General features: G+C 42.6%; 1 protein-coding gene across 2 annotated transcripts; it reads left to right on the forward strand.

Annotated features, from left to right (window-relative positions):
• Positions 1 to 1,124: 1,124 nt before the first annotated feature.
• On the forward strand, positions 1,125 to 19,817 carry trim36 (tripartite motif containing 36). 2 transcript variants are annotated; one of them, XM_061278748.1, is made up of 16 exons: positions 1,125 to 1,691; positions 1,871 to 1,983; positions 5,133 to 5,367; positions 7,856 to 7,921; positions 9,275 to 9,337; positions 10,686 to 11,035; positions 11,246 to 11,392; positions 12,161 to 12,256; positions 12,901 to 13,038; positions 13,490 to 13,605; positions 13,874 to 13,995; positions 16,498 to 16,615; positions 16,697 to 16,899; positions 18,338 to 18,521; positions 18,907 to 19,020; positions 19,315 to 19,817. In XM_061278748.1, the coding sequence occupies exons 1-16, from the start codon at positions 1,679 to 1,681 to the stop codon at positions 19,682 to 19,684; spliced, it is 2,448 nt and encodes an 815-aa protein (XP_061134732.1). In that variant the 5' UTR covers positions 1,125 to 1,678; the 3' UTR covers positions 19,685 to 19,817. The 2 variants fall into 2 exon arrangements, with proteins under 2 accessions (XP_061134732.1, XP_061134731.1); XM_061278747.1 differs by lacking the exons at positions 7,856 to 7,921; positions 9,275 to 9,337 and having other exon boundaries at positions 1,145 to 1,691.
• The last annotated feature ends 1,282 nt before the right edge of the window (positions 19,818 to 21,099 follow it).

Here is a 21,099-nt window from a genome sequence, read left to right on the forward strand (position 1 = left end):
CATCAGCAGACCGTTATTATTTTAAGATCCAAGCACACTTGCAGAGTGACCGATACTGAACTATGAAGGAAAAATGTGCGACCTCCTTCTATGAGTTATCCAAAGGGAATTGAGCCCGACCCAGGTTGAAACTGTCGAGGCGATCCTTTCAGCGCCAGCCACAGCTGTATTCGGGTGCGGTGCGAGCGTTCTTTTGCAACCCGCGCAACCCGATATGGCCTTGAACAACTACTACGAAAGATGAAGGGACAAAAAAAAGAGAAGAGGAGCTGATTAAAAACCACTCAGGTGTTGTACTATACATTGCAGTCGTTCTCATTGTTGCCTTTTGTCCAAATTTTAGACAACGGGGTTCCTTCCTCCTGATTCTTCCTCTTACATGATACTACAAGCCTTTTCAACCTTGACTATTTGACTACTTACACAAACTCATGACTCCAGTCAACCATATCATATAAAAATGCATTTCAATCAATTTAAAAATCATTACACCATTTTTTTAAACATTTTTATTTTAGCTTTGTTGGTGGATAACTGTCCATTTTACAGCGAAGTAATACTTGACTTTTTTCTTCTTCTGTTCTTGTCAAGTTGTTTGCCAGAACATACTGCATGTTGTTGGCTTGTGCAACTGAGATTCCTCTGCAGTTGTGTAACCCGTATCCACCCTAATCAATGAAACACAAAGCGCAATATGTTTGTCTATTTAGTGCAAAGGGAGGCCGCTGCGGGTTTGCTGAGTCATCATTTGAACAGAACTCTTACCTCCTATGCGGCCTGAGAGCCTTATGCTCTATAATTGAGCCCATGCAGCCAAGGAAAAAAAGCCCAATATAACTATTTTTGTATAACACACACGTCCTAACTTTGCTATTTGTCCAGCAATTTTTATTCTTACAGGCAGCGTTAAGGACGACAAGTAATCAATGGTATTCCCCAGGGGTCATTTCTCTGGCTCTTGCTTTTCAGAGCTCATTGCTAACATAATTTATTGTGAAAGTAATATGAAATTGTTTATTGTCAATACAATCATGTGTTTGCAGAGAGCAATGACAGCAAGTAGCTGACTTGTGGTTCTTATCACAGACTGCTGCATGTGGAATGTGTCTGCGACATGGCGCCAAAGAGGCCATCTGGCGACGTTGGACAAGTGGCATTTCCAAAATACCAAAAAAATGAGATCACAAACTTAACCCTAGCTCACACTGTTCATTGCGGTGCTGTTAAAGGCGAAGGAGGGGAGTTTGATGGCCCCGTTTAACGACTACATTACAGTAAACGGTTTATGGAGCTCAGTGCTGCACCTGACACGCTGGGTCATTGATATGGATGCATTGATGGATCAATGACAAACAATTGCAGGGTAATAGAAGGATAGATAGCGATCAATATGTTGATGGGGTATGGAAATCAATATATAGATTGATCAATTCGGTCGCATGAGTACACTCAATAAATGACTACATAATGAATCTCCATAATACACAGCAGGTAACTAGCAAGGTGTGATTGCACCAAATTGAAGAATACCATTGTCCTCTTTGTTCTTCCGTGCTGTCAATCATATTACAAAAAAATATTAATAATTTATAACTGTATTGAAGAATGCAGCCATTCATTCATTCTCTCTCAAAGGGGCTCTGTGTGACAGGAGACATCTCTCAGGGGTGCGGTCTACATGCAAGGAGGAGGTAGGAAGCAATGTATACAGTAGATCTATAAATATACTGCATATAAAAGATGAAAATTGTTTTCCGGTGCTCTGCGCATGCACGCAAACGTACAGGGAGGGAGTGAGGTGGATGGGATGGCTCTCATGTTGATCTGAACCACAGCTGTTGGCCATGTGTGTGTGGAATATTTAACACAGCTCCCGCGCTTGCATCCTCTTCATCATCTCGTCCCAGTCATTCTGCAGCCATGTCGGACTCGGAGGACATGACGGAGTTCGCCAGCATCGTGGAGCGCATCGAGCGCGGCGAGGTGAGTTTTACCGCTGGCGATGAGCGCAGGCGGTGCCGTGTCGTGCCGGGTGGAAGCCTGACCGTTTCAGGTCGTTTTAATATGATACAGTATGCACAGCGGGCCTCACCTTTCAGTGTTTACGTCATTTTCTATGAGATTTATTGCCATTTTCTAGTCATTACTCTTTAATGCAGAAAGGATGCTGTCATTCTCACTGTATTGAACAAAATAATTCGTCATGTACATGTACAATATAATAACGGATCATTTTGTGGCTACACTAATGCGCTCCAATACAAGCGATGCATGAAAAGATTCTACAAGAGTCATTTTTCATTTAGCGATAATAGGTTTATTATAGGTGGGTGGGTCGAGCTGTACCGCATTGCATTGGGAGCTGTTCCTAATTCTTTGACCTACTATGTAATAAAAGGGAACCCAAATACCGTTGTGCACATCAAATCCTTACCAAAAAGTACAGTACTTTTACAAAAGTAAAAATATTTTTTAAATTCAAGTCCTAAAAATGACATCTTTTAAATCACCTTCTGATTCTATATAAATTGTTTTATATAACCTTTTTTATTCAGGTATGGCAATTGAGCATACAGTCTCGTTTGCAAAACACAAAATAATGCTAACCATCTAGAAAAATTCATCTTCTTCATCAGCAAAAAAACCCCAAAAAAACATTTATTGCACAATGATGTAAACAGAACACAAAATAACTGTCTGTTACATGAGATGAGTCTGCTTTCACTGAGTTCATGTCCTGATCACAACCTTTATGATGCCACCGTTAAGTTGACTTTGAAAGTTAAATATTAGGAATAAAAGTCAAGTAACATAATCAAAAGGTAATGAAAGGCCTTATTAGTTATGTCCATACCATATGGCCATGTGCTCATGGTAATAAAGGGACTGGTGCATGAGCAACATTGTTATCCTTGACCCCATCTGATGGCATGACAATATTACATTTTGATTTATGTGGTTACTGGGTATTTTATATGGTTAGTGAGTATTTTATTCTTATCAGATGGGCACCATCTTGGATATTGATGTTCATACTGAGCTATTTAAAGATCAATTGTCGAGCAGCACTTTGTTGTATTAGCCTTTTGTTGTGTTGCAATGAGCCGAGAGTGTGCTTGTACTTGTGTGTTTGTACTTGTGTGTTTGTACAGTAGTTCCACGGTGCTGCGGGCAGGGTGCACACTTTTCTTGTGTATGTGGCACCCTTGGCAGCAGCTGTGCAGTAAATCAGGCAGGGCACCCAGTAACCGAGAGCCTGCATGGTGAATAAGAAGAAAGGATACATTTACCTTTTAGTGATGACTGATACAATCTAAAATTTCGTATTCGACATAATACTGCAGAAAATCCGTGCTAAGGTCAAACTACGGCCTTCCCAAGCCATACAATGTTGTGCAAGCGGTGTTTTAAGCCATAAGTCGTCTTTAAATGCAATAAATCAATCAATTTTGAAGTACTTAATATTGAAATACAAAAATAAAATGTAACGCTGAAGTAATTGTGGAAACTTGAATCACAATAATAAACAATATACCCTAATTTACCTGTGAGTAAAAAACTCTACTGAGAGTTAAAAAAAAAAACACGTTTGCATTTAACTAATTTTGTACAGTTTTTGTACTGATCCAATTTGCCGGTATACCTATAAACTTTATAGGTCACATATAGTATAAAGTGTTAGCTTTAGCTATTAGCATTACATTCAAACACGGTCAATCATGGTGTCAATTAACTTGTCATGTTATTTAACTTTAAGAGCTGACGAACTCCATTTCCTACACTAAACCGTGTTCGTTTGACAGTACAAAATGCGACTGTTAGATTTATGCGCTAGGTGATTAAGTTTACGAGATGCTCTTGAAAGCAACCGTGGTTCCCATGGAGATCTCTCCCCCCCCCCTCCCTCCCGTTCTTTCTTCTCACGCCCCCTCCCTCCCCACCGCGTGCTGCCTTTACTGCCGCAGTAAGCGTCGGGTACTTCTGCTAATTCACCGGCTCTACTCTTTCCGCCGCGTCACAAAAAGTTCACACGGCTTTTTTGTACTCTGCTTCAGCTGCGATCCAAACAAAAGCCGTTTGTGTTGGGACACGAAAGAAAATCGTTGTTTTATTCTCCATTTTATTGTGGGAAGTGAAATTCCCCCTTCGTCATGACTGCAGAGATGCGGCGTAGTAGCGCACACGCGGTAAGTCACTTGGGCAAAAGTTTGATGCATTTGGCGAGACGATACGTCACAGTTGTCATGCGTTTTCCACAAAACTCGCACTCTCCAAACGAATTTTTCGATTTGTCACTTCTTTGAGCGCTTTCTTTTATAACTTTGAAACATTTTGGCGTTAAAAAAAAAAATCATTTTTGTGCCTTATATCTGCGATTGTCTTGATGTCGTTACAATAGGCTTGCGCGTCGCAAACGTGAGCAACACGCACGTTCCACGCGTTTTTAAGTCTATATTTAGTTAGTCGACTTAATCCTTCCTTATATAATGTGTGAGAACCACGCTAAAGCCAAGAGACGGCAGACTATTAATTGTCGCACTGGCACGACAAGTGTCCTTGTGCTTGCCAATTTGGTCACACCTATGTGATAGAAAACTACTTTTTAAAATGGGATTAAAAAAAAAAATTGTCAGGCACTTAGGCGGAATTATTTGGGTGATAGAAATGCGTTTTTATAATTTAGTACTTCATAGTAGGTACGTTTTGCTCTCATAGTACTTATGCACATTTAGGCTTTTCTTTCTTTTTTTAAAAAAAATCATACTGATGTTGTCATGTGGTTGACAGAGACTGTGTCTTTATAACTTTCGATAAAGTAGGTACATTTTGCCCGCATAGTAGTTTGGCGCATTTTATGTGATGCGGTTGACCTTCATGACCTGTCATTCCTTTCAGCTCACAGCTGTCCGTTAGCAATAGTTAATTGCTGAATTGTTTTGACCCCAATGTGTTTGTGACCATTTGAATTTGAAGGTGTTTCCAAACTTAACGGATGTTGAGCATGAGAGGAAAAATTGTATGCAAAGACGTATGAAATAAAGTTTGGTCAAAAAGTCTGGAACATATATGGGGAAAAAGTTGGTCATAACTCAGTGCTATGTGGTGGACATTGATGGCTAATGGCTTTGCAGGTGCCCATCAAGAATATTGAGCGTGAGCTGATCTGCCCCATCTGCAAGGAGCTCTTCACACACCCGCTCATCCTCCCATGCCAGCACAGCGTTTGTCACAAATGCGTCCGGGAGCTGCTCATGCTCAACTATGACGACTCCTTGGACGGTGGCTCCGAGTGCTCGTTGCCGGGCAGCCCCAGGTCCCGCGTGCCATCGCCCTCCATGGAGAGGCTGGACAAGCTCGTACGATCAGGTCAGTCAGTGAGAGACGAGACTTATGAGACAGCTGTGATATATCGAGCGAGGTTACTTTTATTAGTCCGTTTTATTAACTATACAGGCAATGTCATGTAATTGTGAAAATTGAGTTAAACCCTGTCTTAACTTTCAAGACGGAATGCAAAGGTGATTGGGTGTTGCATATTTGCATCGCGCTTCTCGTTTTTATTCAAAAGTAGTCATGCAAAGGAACAACTTGGATCAACAATGTGGATGAAATTCCCAAGTTTTGGAGTTTTGAGGTTCCAGTTGACAAGGATCAAGACAAAGGGCCAAGCTTAAAGTGGGCCACGCGTTATTGTGCCTCCCTCCTCCTCCTTGTCCTACTTTAATGAACACAAATGATTTCATGACAATGTGGTACACACGCCTTTCTTGCGCTAATCCTGTCTCTTTTTTTTTTTTCCAAGTAGGAGTCACTTTTATGAGTTACAGTATGTCTGAGTTTTGATAAGCTTAAGCCTGAATTGGCACTACTGTCTGGTTTTAAGTGAGGGGGAGTGTCAAATAAATAACCCAGTACAATCAGCAAACACTCATGCGGGAACGAAGATTTAAGCATTCTGAACTTGTCACAACAGTTTCTGGCTCCCTGCTTAAGTTTTGAAAATATTTCCAGAAATGCGCAATAGTTGCCTCCCCCCCCCCCCCCCTCTTAAAACAGCAAAGCCGCTCCGATTCGAGAGCTGCTTTTTAAGACTCGTCATTGCAGCGGCTTTGCATGGTAAGAATTGACCAAATAAACACACATGCTAACATTAGCTGGGCAGCAGATGCGCCACTGTTTTTTTTTTTTCTTCTTTTTTGGGGGGGGGGGGGGCAGGGGGTGATTTAAGGTGTACTCAGTTTGGGCGCGGGCCACCAGGTATGCATCCTTGCTCTCCCGGCTGTATTTTTCTGCTACGCAATCTCCACTTGGCTCAGTGGCATATTTTAATTAGCAGACCAAGCTACAAGTGGTTGCCATGCAACAGAGAGCGGTTCTGGGCAGAAAAAAAAAAGAAAAGCAACTCAAACCTGTCTCTGCAAACATTCCCCACCCCGACACTCCAAGGCAAGCTGAATGAGTTTATTATATCCAGCATGTCTTGAGGTGACACAGGAAACCAAAGCCTCCACTTTTGAATAAGCAAATCTGTGGGCAGGCTGAAAGCCCCTCTGTGCTAGGACGGCGCCCCAATATGTCAACTATGACCAAGTGCGCTCAGCTACAGCGTTAGCAGGCTGTAAACATTCTACGCAGGATTATGAATATCCGCATTGCGTACGTTTTAATAAGATGATTACAAAAACGCACAGAGCATCTTGTTGTTGAAAAGCCAGAATTTAGGAGCTCATTACTTGGCCGAAAAAACATGCCGGGCTCCGCCGCTCACTCGGATGGTCCGTTACCATGGTGACGAAGGCTGCCCCTGTAAGGAATGAATGAGGGATTACAAGGAAAAGAATAGAAGAGGACCTGCTGGCTGTTTATTTTATCATCAGTGTGCAACTGGGACAGGCACTACTGTGGCGTGCTGCATAAACGAATGCTACTTGTCGCACGGCATACCAAACAAAGACTTGGCGATGAATTTGACTTGAAGTTGAGTTCATTACTCAACTTTTTTGTGGCTTCCTTTGTAGAACGCATGTCCTAGCTGACATCCAATGCCCTTTTCCCTCCACTGAAGCTATTTTAAATCATGATATTAACAGCACTGATGTAATGCATTATATTGTATTGAAGTGAATTCTGTTTTTTTGCATGCACTTGTTCAACATGCAGTCAGTAGACACTTCATTAGGTGCACCCGCACCTTCTGATGATATCCCAGTCAGACATTTTAGCACAGGTGTACCTATTGAAGTGTCCTGTGAGTCTATATCATGCATCTGAAAAGTATTCACAGGGTTGTATATTTTTTCCCACATTTTATATTAGAGCTAGATTAAGTCATTTCCTCAAAATTCCTCACCCACGACACCCGATAATGACAACATGTTAATTCCCCCACCCCCCTTTTTTTTTTTCTTGTAATATGATGCCAAAAGCCTGGCACACCTATGGGCGGTTTTGCCGATTTCCCTTGCCAATCCTGCTCAAGCTCAATCAGGTTGGATTGGAGTTTTGGTGTACTGCCATTTCGAATTAAATGTATTCCCTTCTCGGATAAATCTGTTTCTACCGAAGTCAAATTCCTTGTTTGGCACGCTCAAACATGGCGAATAAAAAACTCTTGAATCTTGAATCTTCAGCCAAATGTGGACAAAATGGCACTGTGAATACGTACTGTTACTATGGCTTACCCACTGTGTTCAATCATCTATAACTATATTCCACTCCAAGCTACATGACACTCATGTTTTTATTTTAATTAACCACTTTCTTGTCCCTGACTGTTCTCATGATGACATGATCTCACATTCATGCCTTTGTTTCATATTTTATTGTCACCTCTTTTTTTGTGGATTGCTTGCAGCCTCAGTGCGAAGGTCGCTCGGAAGTCGAGGTAGACGCGGCCTCCGGCTCTTGAGTTACTGTAGTAGTGAGTACAGTGTCGCCAGTGGGACCCTCTTTGTAAAACCCTAGCTTGAGTGCTACTTTTCTGCTAGTCCTCACCCCTTTTTATTTTATTTTTTCCATTTTAGCTTTGTCATCACTACCAAGTGCAAATTCAATCTACGAAGCAGTTAAGCAGATTATAGCTTTTTTTTTTGTCATTTTTTGTCACTTAGTTTGTACTAACTGTTGCACTCACTTGTGCATAGCAAAAGAGATGCGATAAATATATCAGGAAACAATCCAGCGCAAGAAATACGTCCATTAAATGATGTTGGGGGGAAAAAATGCCAAGCTCGTAAATTTGATTGAAAAGTCATTAGCCACGGCTGCTAATATTTCACTCCAGTTATGGAGGTGGCAGTATTACATTACAGAGTGGTTGACAACTGCCAAGCAAGTTGAACAAGAAGCCATTTCTGTCTTCTCTGCAGCTAAATACGATTAGGTTAGTTAACAGATCCGGTGCTGGAGTAAAACTAAATGAATGGATTTTAATGGTCACAATTTTATCTATCTTGCTATTTTCTCCATCAAAATGAACGAAGAGAAAAATGTCAGACGACGATCACAGGTTTGTGTTAAAACAGAGAATCTCCAACTCAAACTCCCCAACGCCGTTTGGGCTCGCCCACATTCTTGCTCTTCTTGACAGCAGTGGCTCCGGGGCCCCCTGCTCGCTCTACTTATCGTCACCTCTTGGCATTAAATACACAAAGCCGCTGCTAATCGTTTAGAATTGTCACTGCAAGCCAAGCAAAAGAAAACAGAAGATGAGTGAGCGGTGGTTTGTCAGCGCTGCCAATATTTAATTGCACTTTGGATGCAAGTGAGCATTCTTCGAAGAAATTATATCTGACCAAGCTTTTTTGTTTCTTTGATTGCTCTCTGAAAACCATGACATCAGACATGAGAGGTTGAGCTTCAATGAGATGTTCGTATGGAAACAGGAGTTCAAAACATTCCAAGATTCTCCCAACAGTTTGACACAAACCCGATTATATCCGTCCTGGCTTTTGCTGGCCGCCACGTTGTTAGACAACATCAAAATCATCTCTCGAATAGTTCAAGTTAGAAGCACTGTCGCTGCAGGCCCGGGCCATGGAAGTCACGTTATGCTCATTCTCATCCTCATCTTGACTTTGTCGTGGTCAGGGGTTCCACTCTCGCAGCTGTTAGCCCAAAGGTGTCAAACCGCCACGCTTCGTCCCATTGCTCACGTGCACGGCATATATGCAGATCCGACGTAGTTGACACATTTGTCGCTGCCTCACCCTCTCCCCCCCCCCTTCCCACAATGTTTTTTCCTCACCTGAGGAGTGTTTGATTGAATTTTCAGGTCCTCGGAAACGAAGCGGAAATACTGAGATAAATCCAGCACTCCTCACTTCTCCCCAAAAACGTGAAGCAATATTCTTGTCAATGTGGTGTTTTATTTTCCTTTTTTGTGTGGTTGCTGAGTTGTCACTTTAGTTTGCTGGCTTTTAAGTGTGTTCACGCAGTGTTTTTGAGTCCATTCTCACTGCTTTGTGTCCGTGATGTGTACGCCACCTCACTTGTTGGGATGCTGCTGCATCAGTAACAAGCACAGTGTTGTGAAGGCAAAAAAAGAAAACTCTTGAAAGCTCTGTCGCTTTAGGAGGTCTTGTGTTGTATGTGTGGAAATACAGTAAGTGTTAATATGACAACTGGATAAAGGATTCATTACAGTGAAAGACTACTTTTGTTAACTGTACAAGATATGGAGCTGAAATAGGAAAGTTTGCAAAGCAAAAATTATAATAGGAGTGTAAATTTGTCGTCACTGTAAAAGCTAACAGTACAAGTAATTTTTAGAGTTTTATACGACATTAGCCACTGTTAAACTCAAAAGTCAAAACTACTCAAGTTTTATCAACAGGCTACTGTCAATTTCTGTATCGCTATCATGCATATTCTACCAAGGAGAATCAATCTTAAGTGGCATCACACCCAAAAGCACAAAAAACCCAAAACATGCTGTAGGTCTATGAGATGCTAATAGACCTCAATTTGATGAACGGCGAATTTGACCACTTCTGGCGTTTCCGCTGTCTTTAATGTCGTTCAAACACAGAACGTCTCTTGGTCCAGCTTAACAATCAACACTTACTGTCTGCCACTGTTGTGAATGACTTGCAAAAAACAAAAAGATCCCATTTTCTTTCCCCTCACAAGACTGCTTGTCATCTCAAGCCACAGTGGTCCTAAAATAGCGCCTCCTCCAGGACCCATGAGTGACAGCTGCCTGATATGATGCCTTGTGTTGTGCTTCTGTTACATGCATCCACGGAACAGTAGTCAATAGTCGTTTATTTGTGAAGCACAAAGTGAGAGGAGAGCATGCTGAGGTCCTATTTGTGATCACAATCAAATAGAATCATACAATGCAAGACATTTTGACGTAGCACTTGCGTTAGATTTTGCAGGTGGACGCTCAATATAGTTCTTCAGCCAAATTAGTGATTTAATTAATGAGCTGTTGATTTACTTGACTTGTTAGGAAGTGCGCCTTTGTTTTTTAGATGCGTTTGTGTACTGCTGCTTCTCAGTAAATTCAAATACTGTAGTAAAGTTTTCAGTGCCTCCACTGTGCTGTCTTTGGTTAGCAACCTTTTTAAAGAAATTTGGTATTCACAAGTAGGGCCTCAGACAAAATCCCAAACAAAAGACCAAGGCTGTGAATGCAACGCTCGCTCTACATGACACTCACTACGCATCCTCCCCCCCAGGTTCCATTTCATCCCCGGGCTGGCGCCGAGGGTCTGTGACACCTCGGGTCACCACCATCGCCTGCCCGGGCTGCCAGCACGACATCGACCTAGGCGAGCGCGGTATCAGCATGCTGTTCCGCAACTTCACTCTGGAGAGCATCGTGGAGCGCTACCGGCAGGCGGCCCGCGCCGCCGTCGCCATCATGTGCAACATCTGCAAGCCGCCGCAGCAGCAGCAAGAGGCCACCAAGAGCTGCATGGACTGCAAGGCCAGCTACTGCAACGAGTGCTTCAAGATGCACCACCCCTGGGGCACGCCCAGGGCCCAGCACGAGTATGTGGGACCCACCACCAACTTTAGACCCAAGGCAAGTACCGCCAACCGTTTCACTAAAGGCAACAAATAACTTCTCTTTTTGATGTTTACTGAGCGCTGAGTTCAGTTTCTATTTTAAGACGCGGATCAGGAAACTGTGTCTCGATGCTTTTTGGAAGTCTGGTGCTTGTTCCTGTTTCACTTCAACTTAGCTCTTCATGTCTTTGACCTTTTCAAAGTCACGTTCTGTCTAACGTCACAGGTGCTGATGTGTCCCGAGCACGAGATGGAGAAGGTGAACATGTACTGCGAGGCGTGCCGACGGCCCGTGTGCCACCTGTGCAAGCTCGGAGGCAGCCACGCCAACCACAGGGTCACATCCATGAGCAACGCCTACAAGATTCTCAAGGTGCGTGAGGCTTCGTGCCGTGTCACATGACCCGCTCTTAGCGTCACTTCTAAGAATTGACTGAAGAACCTGGAGAACAGGTTTAATGGTTTAACGCTGATGGTGGGCCACACACTAACATGGAATAACCCATCCCAGACACTTCTAAGCACATATCAACTTATTAGGGCACACACTGGAAAAAAAAAACTATTTGAACACACCAAAATTGGTGTGATGTTGGCAAATCTACATTGGAGTGTTTCAATGTGAGCTGTGGCCCACAGCTGCTCCTGTTCAAGTGTGCTCATTGTGTTTGTGCCTTGCCGTTTCCCCGTCTTTTAATAAATGTCTCTCCTTGTCCACTGCGAGGGCATTAAAATGAGAAATCTGCAATATAGTGGGGGTTCCTATATGATGACACTTTGAACACAAGATGAGTTTAGACTTGTCGTCCGGGAACGGTCTGTGTGAAATTCAATCGTCTGAGTGCAGGCGTGTTAATGTTGAATGCAAGCGTTTGTCCCCCATGACTGCGTTATTCATTGTGCTGTCAAACTGCGGTTAAGGTTGGCCCTGCTTCAGGTTTCGGTGGCTGGGACCAAAAAAAAAAAAAAAAATTGCAGTATCATCTCATTGTGTTCCATACAAACACGTCTATGCAGATAATGGTCCTCGACCCTTGTTGGAGTTTGCGGGTGTCCCTAGTCAATTGCCTGGTCTGTCTGTGTGTGTGTGTATATGTAGGCCACCTGAAAATCTGCTGTGTCTTCATCTGTTCTCTCGCAGGAGAAGCTGGCCAAGAGTATCCATTACCTCATCAGCAAAGAGGACCAAGTCAGAGCTCAAATTACCGGACTGGAGCATCTCATCAGTCAGACAGAGGTACAAAACTTGAAACTCTCTCAACAACATCCTGGGAAGATGGCTCACTAATGATCACGATCAAAGAAACTCGTCTCGTTTTCATTTCCTTTTGTCTATTTGATTTCCTTTTTTGGTCAATGACCCAACCTGGTAGGAAAGTATTCCCCCCCATGTTCCGGTTCTGTGCGAATGGCACAAACACAGAAAAGAGAACAAAGTAGTCTAATATTTTGTAGCACACACATCTTTTTAAAGGGAACATAGTGTGACTTGTTTGAAAACCTGTCTGTGGAGTTGAACAGCAGTATCTAGTTGACTGCTTTATGCGTTAAGTACATCCAGGTTAATTAGGTAAACCACCCAAACAAGGAAACTGGAGGAGCAGCTGTTGTTCGAAGACATCTTAATGTCTTAAACGTCATCTATTATTAGTTGTTAGCTAGATAAAATGGTAGCCTGAATGGATGAAGTGTTTTCCCTCAAAACTAATGTCAACTGTTAAATATTCCTGGTTTGTTTTGTTGGTCAAGACTTACGATGACGTGTTAATGTTTGGTTGTCTTGCCAAACCTAACATGTTTGAATTGGAATAAAATGCAGGCTGACACACACTATCAAAAATCCCTGGAGAGCACTGATAATATTTCATGTTTGTCTCTAAGGAAAATGGGCAGCTAGCAGAGCGTCAGGCCAACGAGCACTTTGAATGCCTGTTTGAGACCCTGCAGGAGAGAAAATCGGAAATGCTCAAATCCATCGAGCAGTCACGAAGCAGGCGCATGGGACAGCTCAAATCCCAGGTACATGTGTGTGAGAATTTCTGCAGATTATTTTTTCAGTTTTTTTTTTTTTACAATTTCAGTATTTCTTTGATAGTCTTTCAGTTGAGATTGTTGGAACTATATATTTTTGGGATTTTTTCACAAATCACATCGAGAGAATGTCTCGCTAATGTAATTGAAAATATGTTCTATTTGTCTGTAATGGCTATTTGATGGCTGGTTGATGTACATAAATGAAAACACATTTTCAAATTTTATTGCTATCTTATTTTTAATTATTTTAATTTTTTAAATTACATGTGTACTTTTGTCATTTCGAATATAATTTAAAATTGAAGAGTTTTATGGAAAAATTTTCTTATTCTTTTTTTGTTATAATCATTTATTATTAGCATCTCTATTCTGTGTTCTCACAAAATTCCCAGTACAAAATTAGTTTTGAGTTTTAATGTGCTGGGTACTTTCCCAGATGGAGGAGTACCAGGGCATGCTGGAGAACAGTGGCCTGGTGGGCTATGCTCAGGAAGTCCTCAAAGAGACCGACCAGTCTTGCTTTGTGCAGACTGCCAAGCAGCTGCATGTCAGGTATATATTTAAGACCCTTTAAGTTACTTAGGCTTTGTTTGTTTGTGACATGCCAAGCCACGTGCAGGCAAGTTCTCAAATGCAGTAAGCAACCTTAAGCTGGTTAATTGAGCTCCATTAGCGGCTTTGGATAAGAACAGAACCTTTGCACTCATGGGATCATGATACTGTCCACTCTCACTCTAGCACTATTCCTAATCCTTGCTTATGAAAGAAAAAAAATGACTCAAATACATATCAGTATAAGATTGTGTGTGTGTGTGTACAGAATCCAGAAGGCCACAGAGTCTCTAAGGACTTTCCACCCATCAGCTGACTCCTGTTTTGATGAGTTTGTGCTGGACACGTCAAGAGAAGAGACCCTCCTCAAAGAGCTGTGCTTTGGCGGAGGTAACGTCACATGACACACACAACACTGTTCGCTGGAGTGAAGCACAGACATCTGCAGATATCAAGAGTCTAAATGAGACGCAGGGATCAATGCCAGATCAATATTGAGACCTGATCCTTGGTTAACAACACGGTGTCTTCTCACCACGTTCTTTTCATACCAAGCTGATGTCATCGTCCCAACGACTGTGGAAGGAGCAGTGTCGAGGAAGTCAATACAATTGCTGCCCTACAATGGCTTTTATGTAATTCCAATCAATGCTGCTATGTTGAGAAGAGGAACAAATCGTTAGCGGAATAGTCTAACCTTTGGCACATTAGATCCGCATCGAGTTATTGACCTGACCGATTGCCATTCAGTAACTTTCTTCTGTTCACACGCTCATTGATTAAGTGACTGGCTAACAAATGACCAATTTAATTAACTTTTCCTCTTTATCTTTACGTACCCTCCACACCTGGTGTGTTCAATATCCATGCTTTATCTGAGAAATGTTTTCTTAGGTGCCTGTTTACGTGGTACTCTTTAAGTTCGCGTTCAAATGGGGTCAGCAGGTTCGCACTGAACAAAAGTGCATACAAATTGAGGTGATTACACTTGCCAGTGGTTTCATGTTGTGAAGAGGAAGGCTTCTAACCAAAATGAGTGGCTATGGGAAAACAAATTGTCTGGAGTACAAAGAGGGCTTGAGATCTTGGAGAGTCCTCCTTCTGACACTGATCTAGCTTCCATTACGGCACAAGAGACCTGCCCTTAAAGTTACCAAAATAAACTTCTTGATGTGAATGAAGAATGCTTTTTACCCCAAAACCACAAAATGACACACTTGCTTTCTGTGGAACCTGAACACACATGGAGACTGTTTTTAGGGTTTAAATGGTTGTCCAGAAGATACTTTAATGGCTCATCAACTGCCAACGCTTCAATCAAATTAGTGCAGTGCAGTGCAGTGCAGAGCAGCATTTCCTTTGCTAAGAGCACCATTAGCCCTCACAGGAAACTCAAATGAAAGACACATTGAACCAGTGGTGGAAAAGGTCTGGCTGGGGGCCACATTTGGCCCGCTTTGTTCCTTAATTTGGTCCACTGAGCGTTTTTATTAGTAACAGTCCTGTAATATTTGTTGCATTCAACTAGCTTTTTAGATAGTTAAGCTTTTGCAATTGAGCTTGAGTGAAAGTAGAGTTTAAACAAAAAAAAAAAATGATCCTGCCTCTGTCTACTCAGTCAGTGGTTATCAGCTGTTGACTTGGGGCCACTCAAAAGGAGAACGGCGGCGTGCCAAGGGGGACCTCAGCTGTGTTTGCTATGTCAGCAATGCCGAAACAGTCTGCATTATTCCTTCACTGTCAACGGCGACATCTGTGAGGACGGCTGACGCTCAAGTGCTTGCCTTGTATCGCTACTCAACACATTGTAATCAACTTGCGTTACTCTGTCAAGGGCTTTACTCTCATTAGCATGGCAGCCAAACAAAAACGCCGAGCTATAATGCAACTTGGTTGGTTAGTATACGGAGGTCAACTGTTAACTTGTTAGCCATATAAGTGAAGGATATTAGTTGAATTTCATTTATAGTAACTGAGGAATGCTACTTGGGTAGTCAACAGTGGGCTTGCGAATCAAATAACTTGGCAAACTAAAGAACATGAACTGAATTCTCTTTTTCTTCATTAATACGCTTTATTTAATTTTATGTATTTCTTATCACCAACAAGTCTCTTGTAAAGACACCATCTTAAGGAAATATGGCCTGACTAGTAAAAAAATGAGTCGATTTCCTGTATGCAGCAGGAACAAAAGATGATGGGAAGGAGAGAAATCCGAACCCCCTGCAGTAAAACTTGGCAATCCTGGACTCCGTCTGCTACCAACCTAAATGTCTGATGGCCCACTGCCCCAATTTTGTTGCAAACTGGCGACAAACATGGGAAATAATTAAAAGGCATTGTTTGTGTTTGAATTTCTGCCATCAAAGTAGTAGTAGTAGTAGTAGTAGTCAACAATGGATTGTTTAGTTGGTCTGCGTAATGCAAGATGCTTCACTTATGCACATACCTTTTCTTCAGTTCACGCAGTAGACCAAAGTACATCGCTGAGCAGGATTAAAGGCTTTAATAGATCCGTCTTAGTGAATCAATGAGATCCACTTCTCATGACATTTGTCAATCACTTAGACTTTCACATCTATGTATTGTTACACCATAAAGGTCACATGTTAAGTGGAAGCTCTCATGCCCAAAGTGCTACATTCTGAGATTTTGGGAGGAACTAAGAACTTTTTGTTCTATCGGCTCAAGTGCTCTCCATGACATTTTATGGTGTACCTATTATAATGCTATAACAAATGGAAAGATTTTTTTGGTGCTTACTGAAATACGTTTTGACAGTTCTTCAATGGGAATTGGGCACTTGCACTCGCAATGTAGATCCACTCACAAAAGACTTCATTTAAAGATCCCCTCTCTTTAATATCGAGATTTGCTTCCATCCTCATTCAGTTCCGGACCCACCCATGATTGACCTGTCCAAGAGCCGAGTCTATAATGAGGCCACCATCTTCTGGAAGCTGTCTGACGACCACCAACCCACAGACCAGCACGTGTTAGAGTACCGCAAGTGGGCCCCGCACACTTACTGATTGCACTGATGTCATCGGCAGAAAAGTACATCCTGTAGCTAAACATTTCCTGATTTCAGATTGGCTGACCCGAGGCGGTCGCTGTCCCAAGAGGATATTGAGGATTGCGCCTGGCAAGCGATGGAGCACCTGCACGGTCCCAGCACCACAGTGTGCGGCCTGGACCCCGACAGCCTGTACGCATTCAGGGTGCGCACCTGCCGGAACTCGGTGTTCAGCCCTTATAGCCCTGAGGTCACCTTCCATACACCCCCTGCACCTGGTAAGAAGGAACATCAGTTGGCATTATTGCTCTTATCATCACATAGGTGACAAAAGTACTCCAATAGCTGTATGGACAGAAGTACTGTACTTTGTTACTTCCCAGCATTGTTTACATGATTTATAATCTGTATTGTAATGCAGTTTTTTTTAGTGTTCTGGAGAGCTTCCTGGGAATGGTGTTTGCAGATGATTAATTAAAATCTCCAAATGTGATTATGCATAGGATTAGTGACGCCTGGTGATTTTGGCCGGAGCAATAAGTAAAAGAATGGATAATCCTCGTTTTTGTGTTTAGAGACAGATTAAAAGATGACAGATGCTTTGCTGTTTAGGTTTTCAATTCTGAGGCGCACAATAGAGGCAATGAAGCACAATGATGTTTTGGCAGATCACCATGGTGATGCTTTTCTTTTCTTTTGCCTGTCTTTCACACTAATCTAACCAGAGCGGGTGAATTGTTTAGTCGACAGCTAGTGTGAGATGGTAATGTGGAAGACTACAGCTTCCTTCTTGTCAAACAGTGCAAACAGATGGACTCAAATGCCAGCCACAAACAATCCTGATCAGTCCTTTTTTGACAAAAAGTTGTTCACTAGCTTCTCTGGCTGTGAGTGCTTTCCACCCAACACCATTTGGGACAGTCACTTGGCTTGGATTTTAATTTGGACACGTGTTGTGATTGGGACATCTTCATTCCTGTGCTCTGTTGAAGGATTCAATGTGCATCACTAATGAGGAATTTGAAGCCAGTGAACACACGCAGAGTCCGAATCTTGGACTGGAGAGACTAGGATTGTTGTATGTTGGGGGAGGAGCCAAATTTAGCCTGCGCCATCCCCTTGACACTATCGTCAGGTAGACGTCAACTTCAATTTATGCCATTATAAGTGTAGCTCTGCTGTGGTGTGCAGGCAGACGTTAGAATTATTATGCCCCAGTTGTTCTAAGGACTTCTCGGGCCCATAAATGAGCGTGTCCTCCCTGGAGTAGACCCCATATTGCCCTTCCATGCAAAAGGTTGAACGAACATTATGGCATGATGTCATAATGTTGGCCTACTAACTATTTATAGAAGCTAATTAATTCCATCCAAATGAGGAGTTTAGCTACACATTGTGATTACATGTCTTGAGGGAGTAGTAAGCCAACCTAGTGACTCGTTTGTATTCTAGCGCCCTCATGTGTCCACCTTTGGCATGTACACATAGTGAAGGCTCAGCATTGGAGATGATCACAAAAATCTCTTATTAGGGTTTGATGGGATTTTGGAATTATTAAACATTTTGTTTTGGCATTCAAAATAATGCAATTTAAAAGCACAACGCTCGATAGACAATTTTCCGATAGTCCATTCTTTCTTTCAAATTTTATTGGATTATTCAGAAGAATTGATCCTAAAAATATTGGATAGCCACAGCCCTACTCTCTCCGCACAGCCTTCGACTTCCTGTTCAATGACAAGTGTGGCTTCTGCATGGAGCGCCTGGTCCTCAACAAAAGGCGGGATGCAGTGGAGAGTGTGGCCGGCGTGGCCTTCCTGCTCGCTGCTGACCGCGTGCAGACGGGCAGCTACGTCAGCCTGGACTACATTATTGGCGACACGGGCATCTCTCAGGGAAGGTACGTTACAGCACACGCAGTTTGTTGTTTATTATGATGGTGGCTAGGACACAAACCCTTTTGAGAAATGCATTTTAGTGTTTGCATTTATCACAAATAAGAATAGAGTAGTATCTTGAGATGAGTGAAGATGAAAGCGGTCATTCTGCCAATTTATTTTTCCCGTAATCCGATTGTCTGGTCTTGACCTCAATGGGATTTCATTGATGAACAGTATACTGTTGCTATCTGTCTTATATTGCCATCAGATGGACAAAGTAGGTAACAGAAGGGACAGCATTCAATTGATAGTGTGACAAAAACTGTTTCATTACTTTTAATTCTATTCAAGCTGTTGAATGTGTACTCATTCTGGTTAATATTTCAAATGTTTGATGTTTTGCAGACACTACTGGGCCTTCAAAGTAGAGCCGCAGTCCTACTTGGTCAAAGTGGGCGTGGCCTCGGACACAAAGCTGCTGGAATGGTTTCACAACCCGAGGGACACTAGCAGCCCGAGGTACTTTCCAGTCGCGCTGCACGGTCGAGCTTTTGCAACACAACACAATCTTGTGCGTGTGATGTAAAAAGCAGTATCAAGTTTTAAAGAGCTTAAATTCCAGTAATATTTTTTCTTTACTGTGCATATACTGTTAAAACAATATTTCTCAAGACCCATATTCACATGACTAAAATAAGCTTTATCTCCATAGTTTTTAAAAAAAAATTGCAAACAAAAATATTTGGATGGTGAACATTGCTAACCAAATCAGCAGCACCTTTGAAAAGTGTCAAACGACCATTTCTCCTCTAGGTACGACCACGACAGCGGCCACGACAGCGGCAGTGAGGACGCTTGCTATGAGCTCTCGCAGCCCTTCACCCTCCTCACTGTGGGCATGGGCAAGCTCTTTATCCCCAAGGCGTCGCCCTCATCTTCATCTGCCACTGCCGCCACCTCCTCGGGCGACCCGGGTAACCGCACGCTGCCCATGCCGCAGCGCCTGGGCGTGTGTCTGGATTACGACGCCAGCCGCGTGTACTTCTACGACGCCGACAGCATGCGCTGCCTCTACGAGAGGCAAGTAGACTGCTCGGGGATCATGTACCCGGCGTTCGGCCTCATGGGCGGCGGCAAGGTCCAACTGGAGGAGTTTGTCACCGCCAAGAGGCTCACCTTCTGAGTGCGACTGGCCGTGGTCAGCTCTCTATTTGCACCTTTTGGCAAGTGTACTTTAGCATGGTATGTGGTAGGAAGGTTGAGGCGGCTTCAATCAGGGTCTTTGGTCCAAATAGTTTTTTTTTTTCCCCCGTCAGATTTGATCGACTGTGAAACAGCCAACTGTGAAACCTGAGCTGGTATGTTATGACAACACTAATATGATACAGACTCTAGAGTCTGATTCTAGAGTTCTCCAAGCCCGTTGAGGTGGCTTAAATCAGCGGTCGTGGTCTGTCTAATTGATCTGATCAACACTAATATATGACACGATTTTATTATCGTTCCTCGTACGAAGCAATGAGATGTGTAATGTACCAAAGTTTGTTTTTTTAATTGTTCAATTTAGCTGCTTAATTAGTCAGCAGCCGTTTTAAGTATTTTCGATTTAATAAATGCTTAACTCATCTGACTCCAGAGCAGGATTCCCCAAATTTGGGCCTGTGAGTAAACTTTTTATTTGGGTTGCCAGTTGTCGGTTGTGTTCTTAATGTTTAATTTATATACGGTATGTTGATTTGGAGGGAACCTGCTCTTGACGTGTAATAATTGATCACATGATTGACTGTTGTGTAGCAGCTGAATCTTTTCGTCTTAGTGGACCTGATGGGAGAAAGCCTTCGTAGCGAATCTTTTAGTGCTAGCTCCTCCGTGCCTTCCGGTTCATTTGTTTGCTCAACAATTCTCTGATATAGTTGCACAATTGTTTTGAAACACTCACTCGGGTTCAATTTATAACACTTGACTTCCTCCCACCCCCCCCCCCCCCCATCACTGAAATCACTTTTTGCACTTTTGTTTGTTTTTAACTCTTTCTTCCGACACTGTATCACTACCTAGCACATTTGTGTCCTTCACTTTGCATATAGGCATTTCCACTTTTGTCAGAATGTGAACACGATATACCCACCCAGCCTGTTTCCGCCTTCACACATAAAGGAAAATCTGGTGCAACCGAGCAGCCTTTGAAACGCATCGTTGACTTTCTTCAATGTTGCGATCACAGTTTACACTCACTCAAGGGCAATTTACGTTTGGGAAATTAGATATTGGGTAGCAACACGGACACTTAACGGTTACTTTTTATTTCAGAAGGGTCTTCTGGTACCATTGGTGCTTTGCTTAAATATGACCTACCTCCTTGCTGTTAAGCCTGGACTTTTTTTTTTTTTTGGGGTAAATATTTGCAGATCCACCATTTTTGTTAGTCACGTTCAGTGTGTTCGCCTTCAACATGCCTTCTCTTTTGATGTCAGGTTTTATATACATATTAATATTGTGTGGTTATAAGTATAAACTGTACACTGGAAATGTCCACTTTCATATCACTCTAGAGCAGGGTTGTTTTCTGTGCAAGTGTTGTAATCTGTTCTGACTACT

This window comes from Syngnathus typhle, linkage group LG5 (assembly GCF_033458585.1).
Source record: "Syngnathus typhle isolate RoL2023-S1 ecotype Sweden linkage group LG5, RoL_Styp_1.0, whole genome shotgun sequence".
Taxonomy (NCBI): domain Eukaryota; kingdom Metazoa; phylum Chordata; class Actinopteri; order Syngnathiformes; family Syngnathidae; genus Syngnathus; species Syngnathus typhle.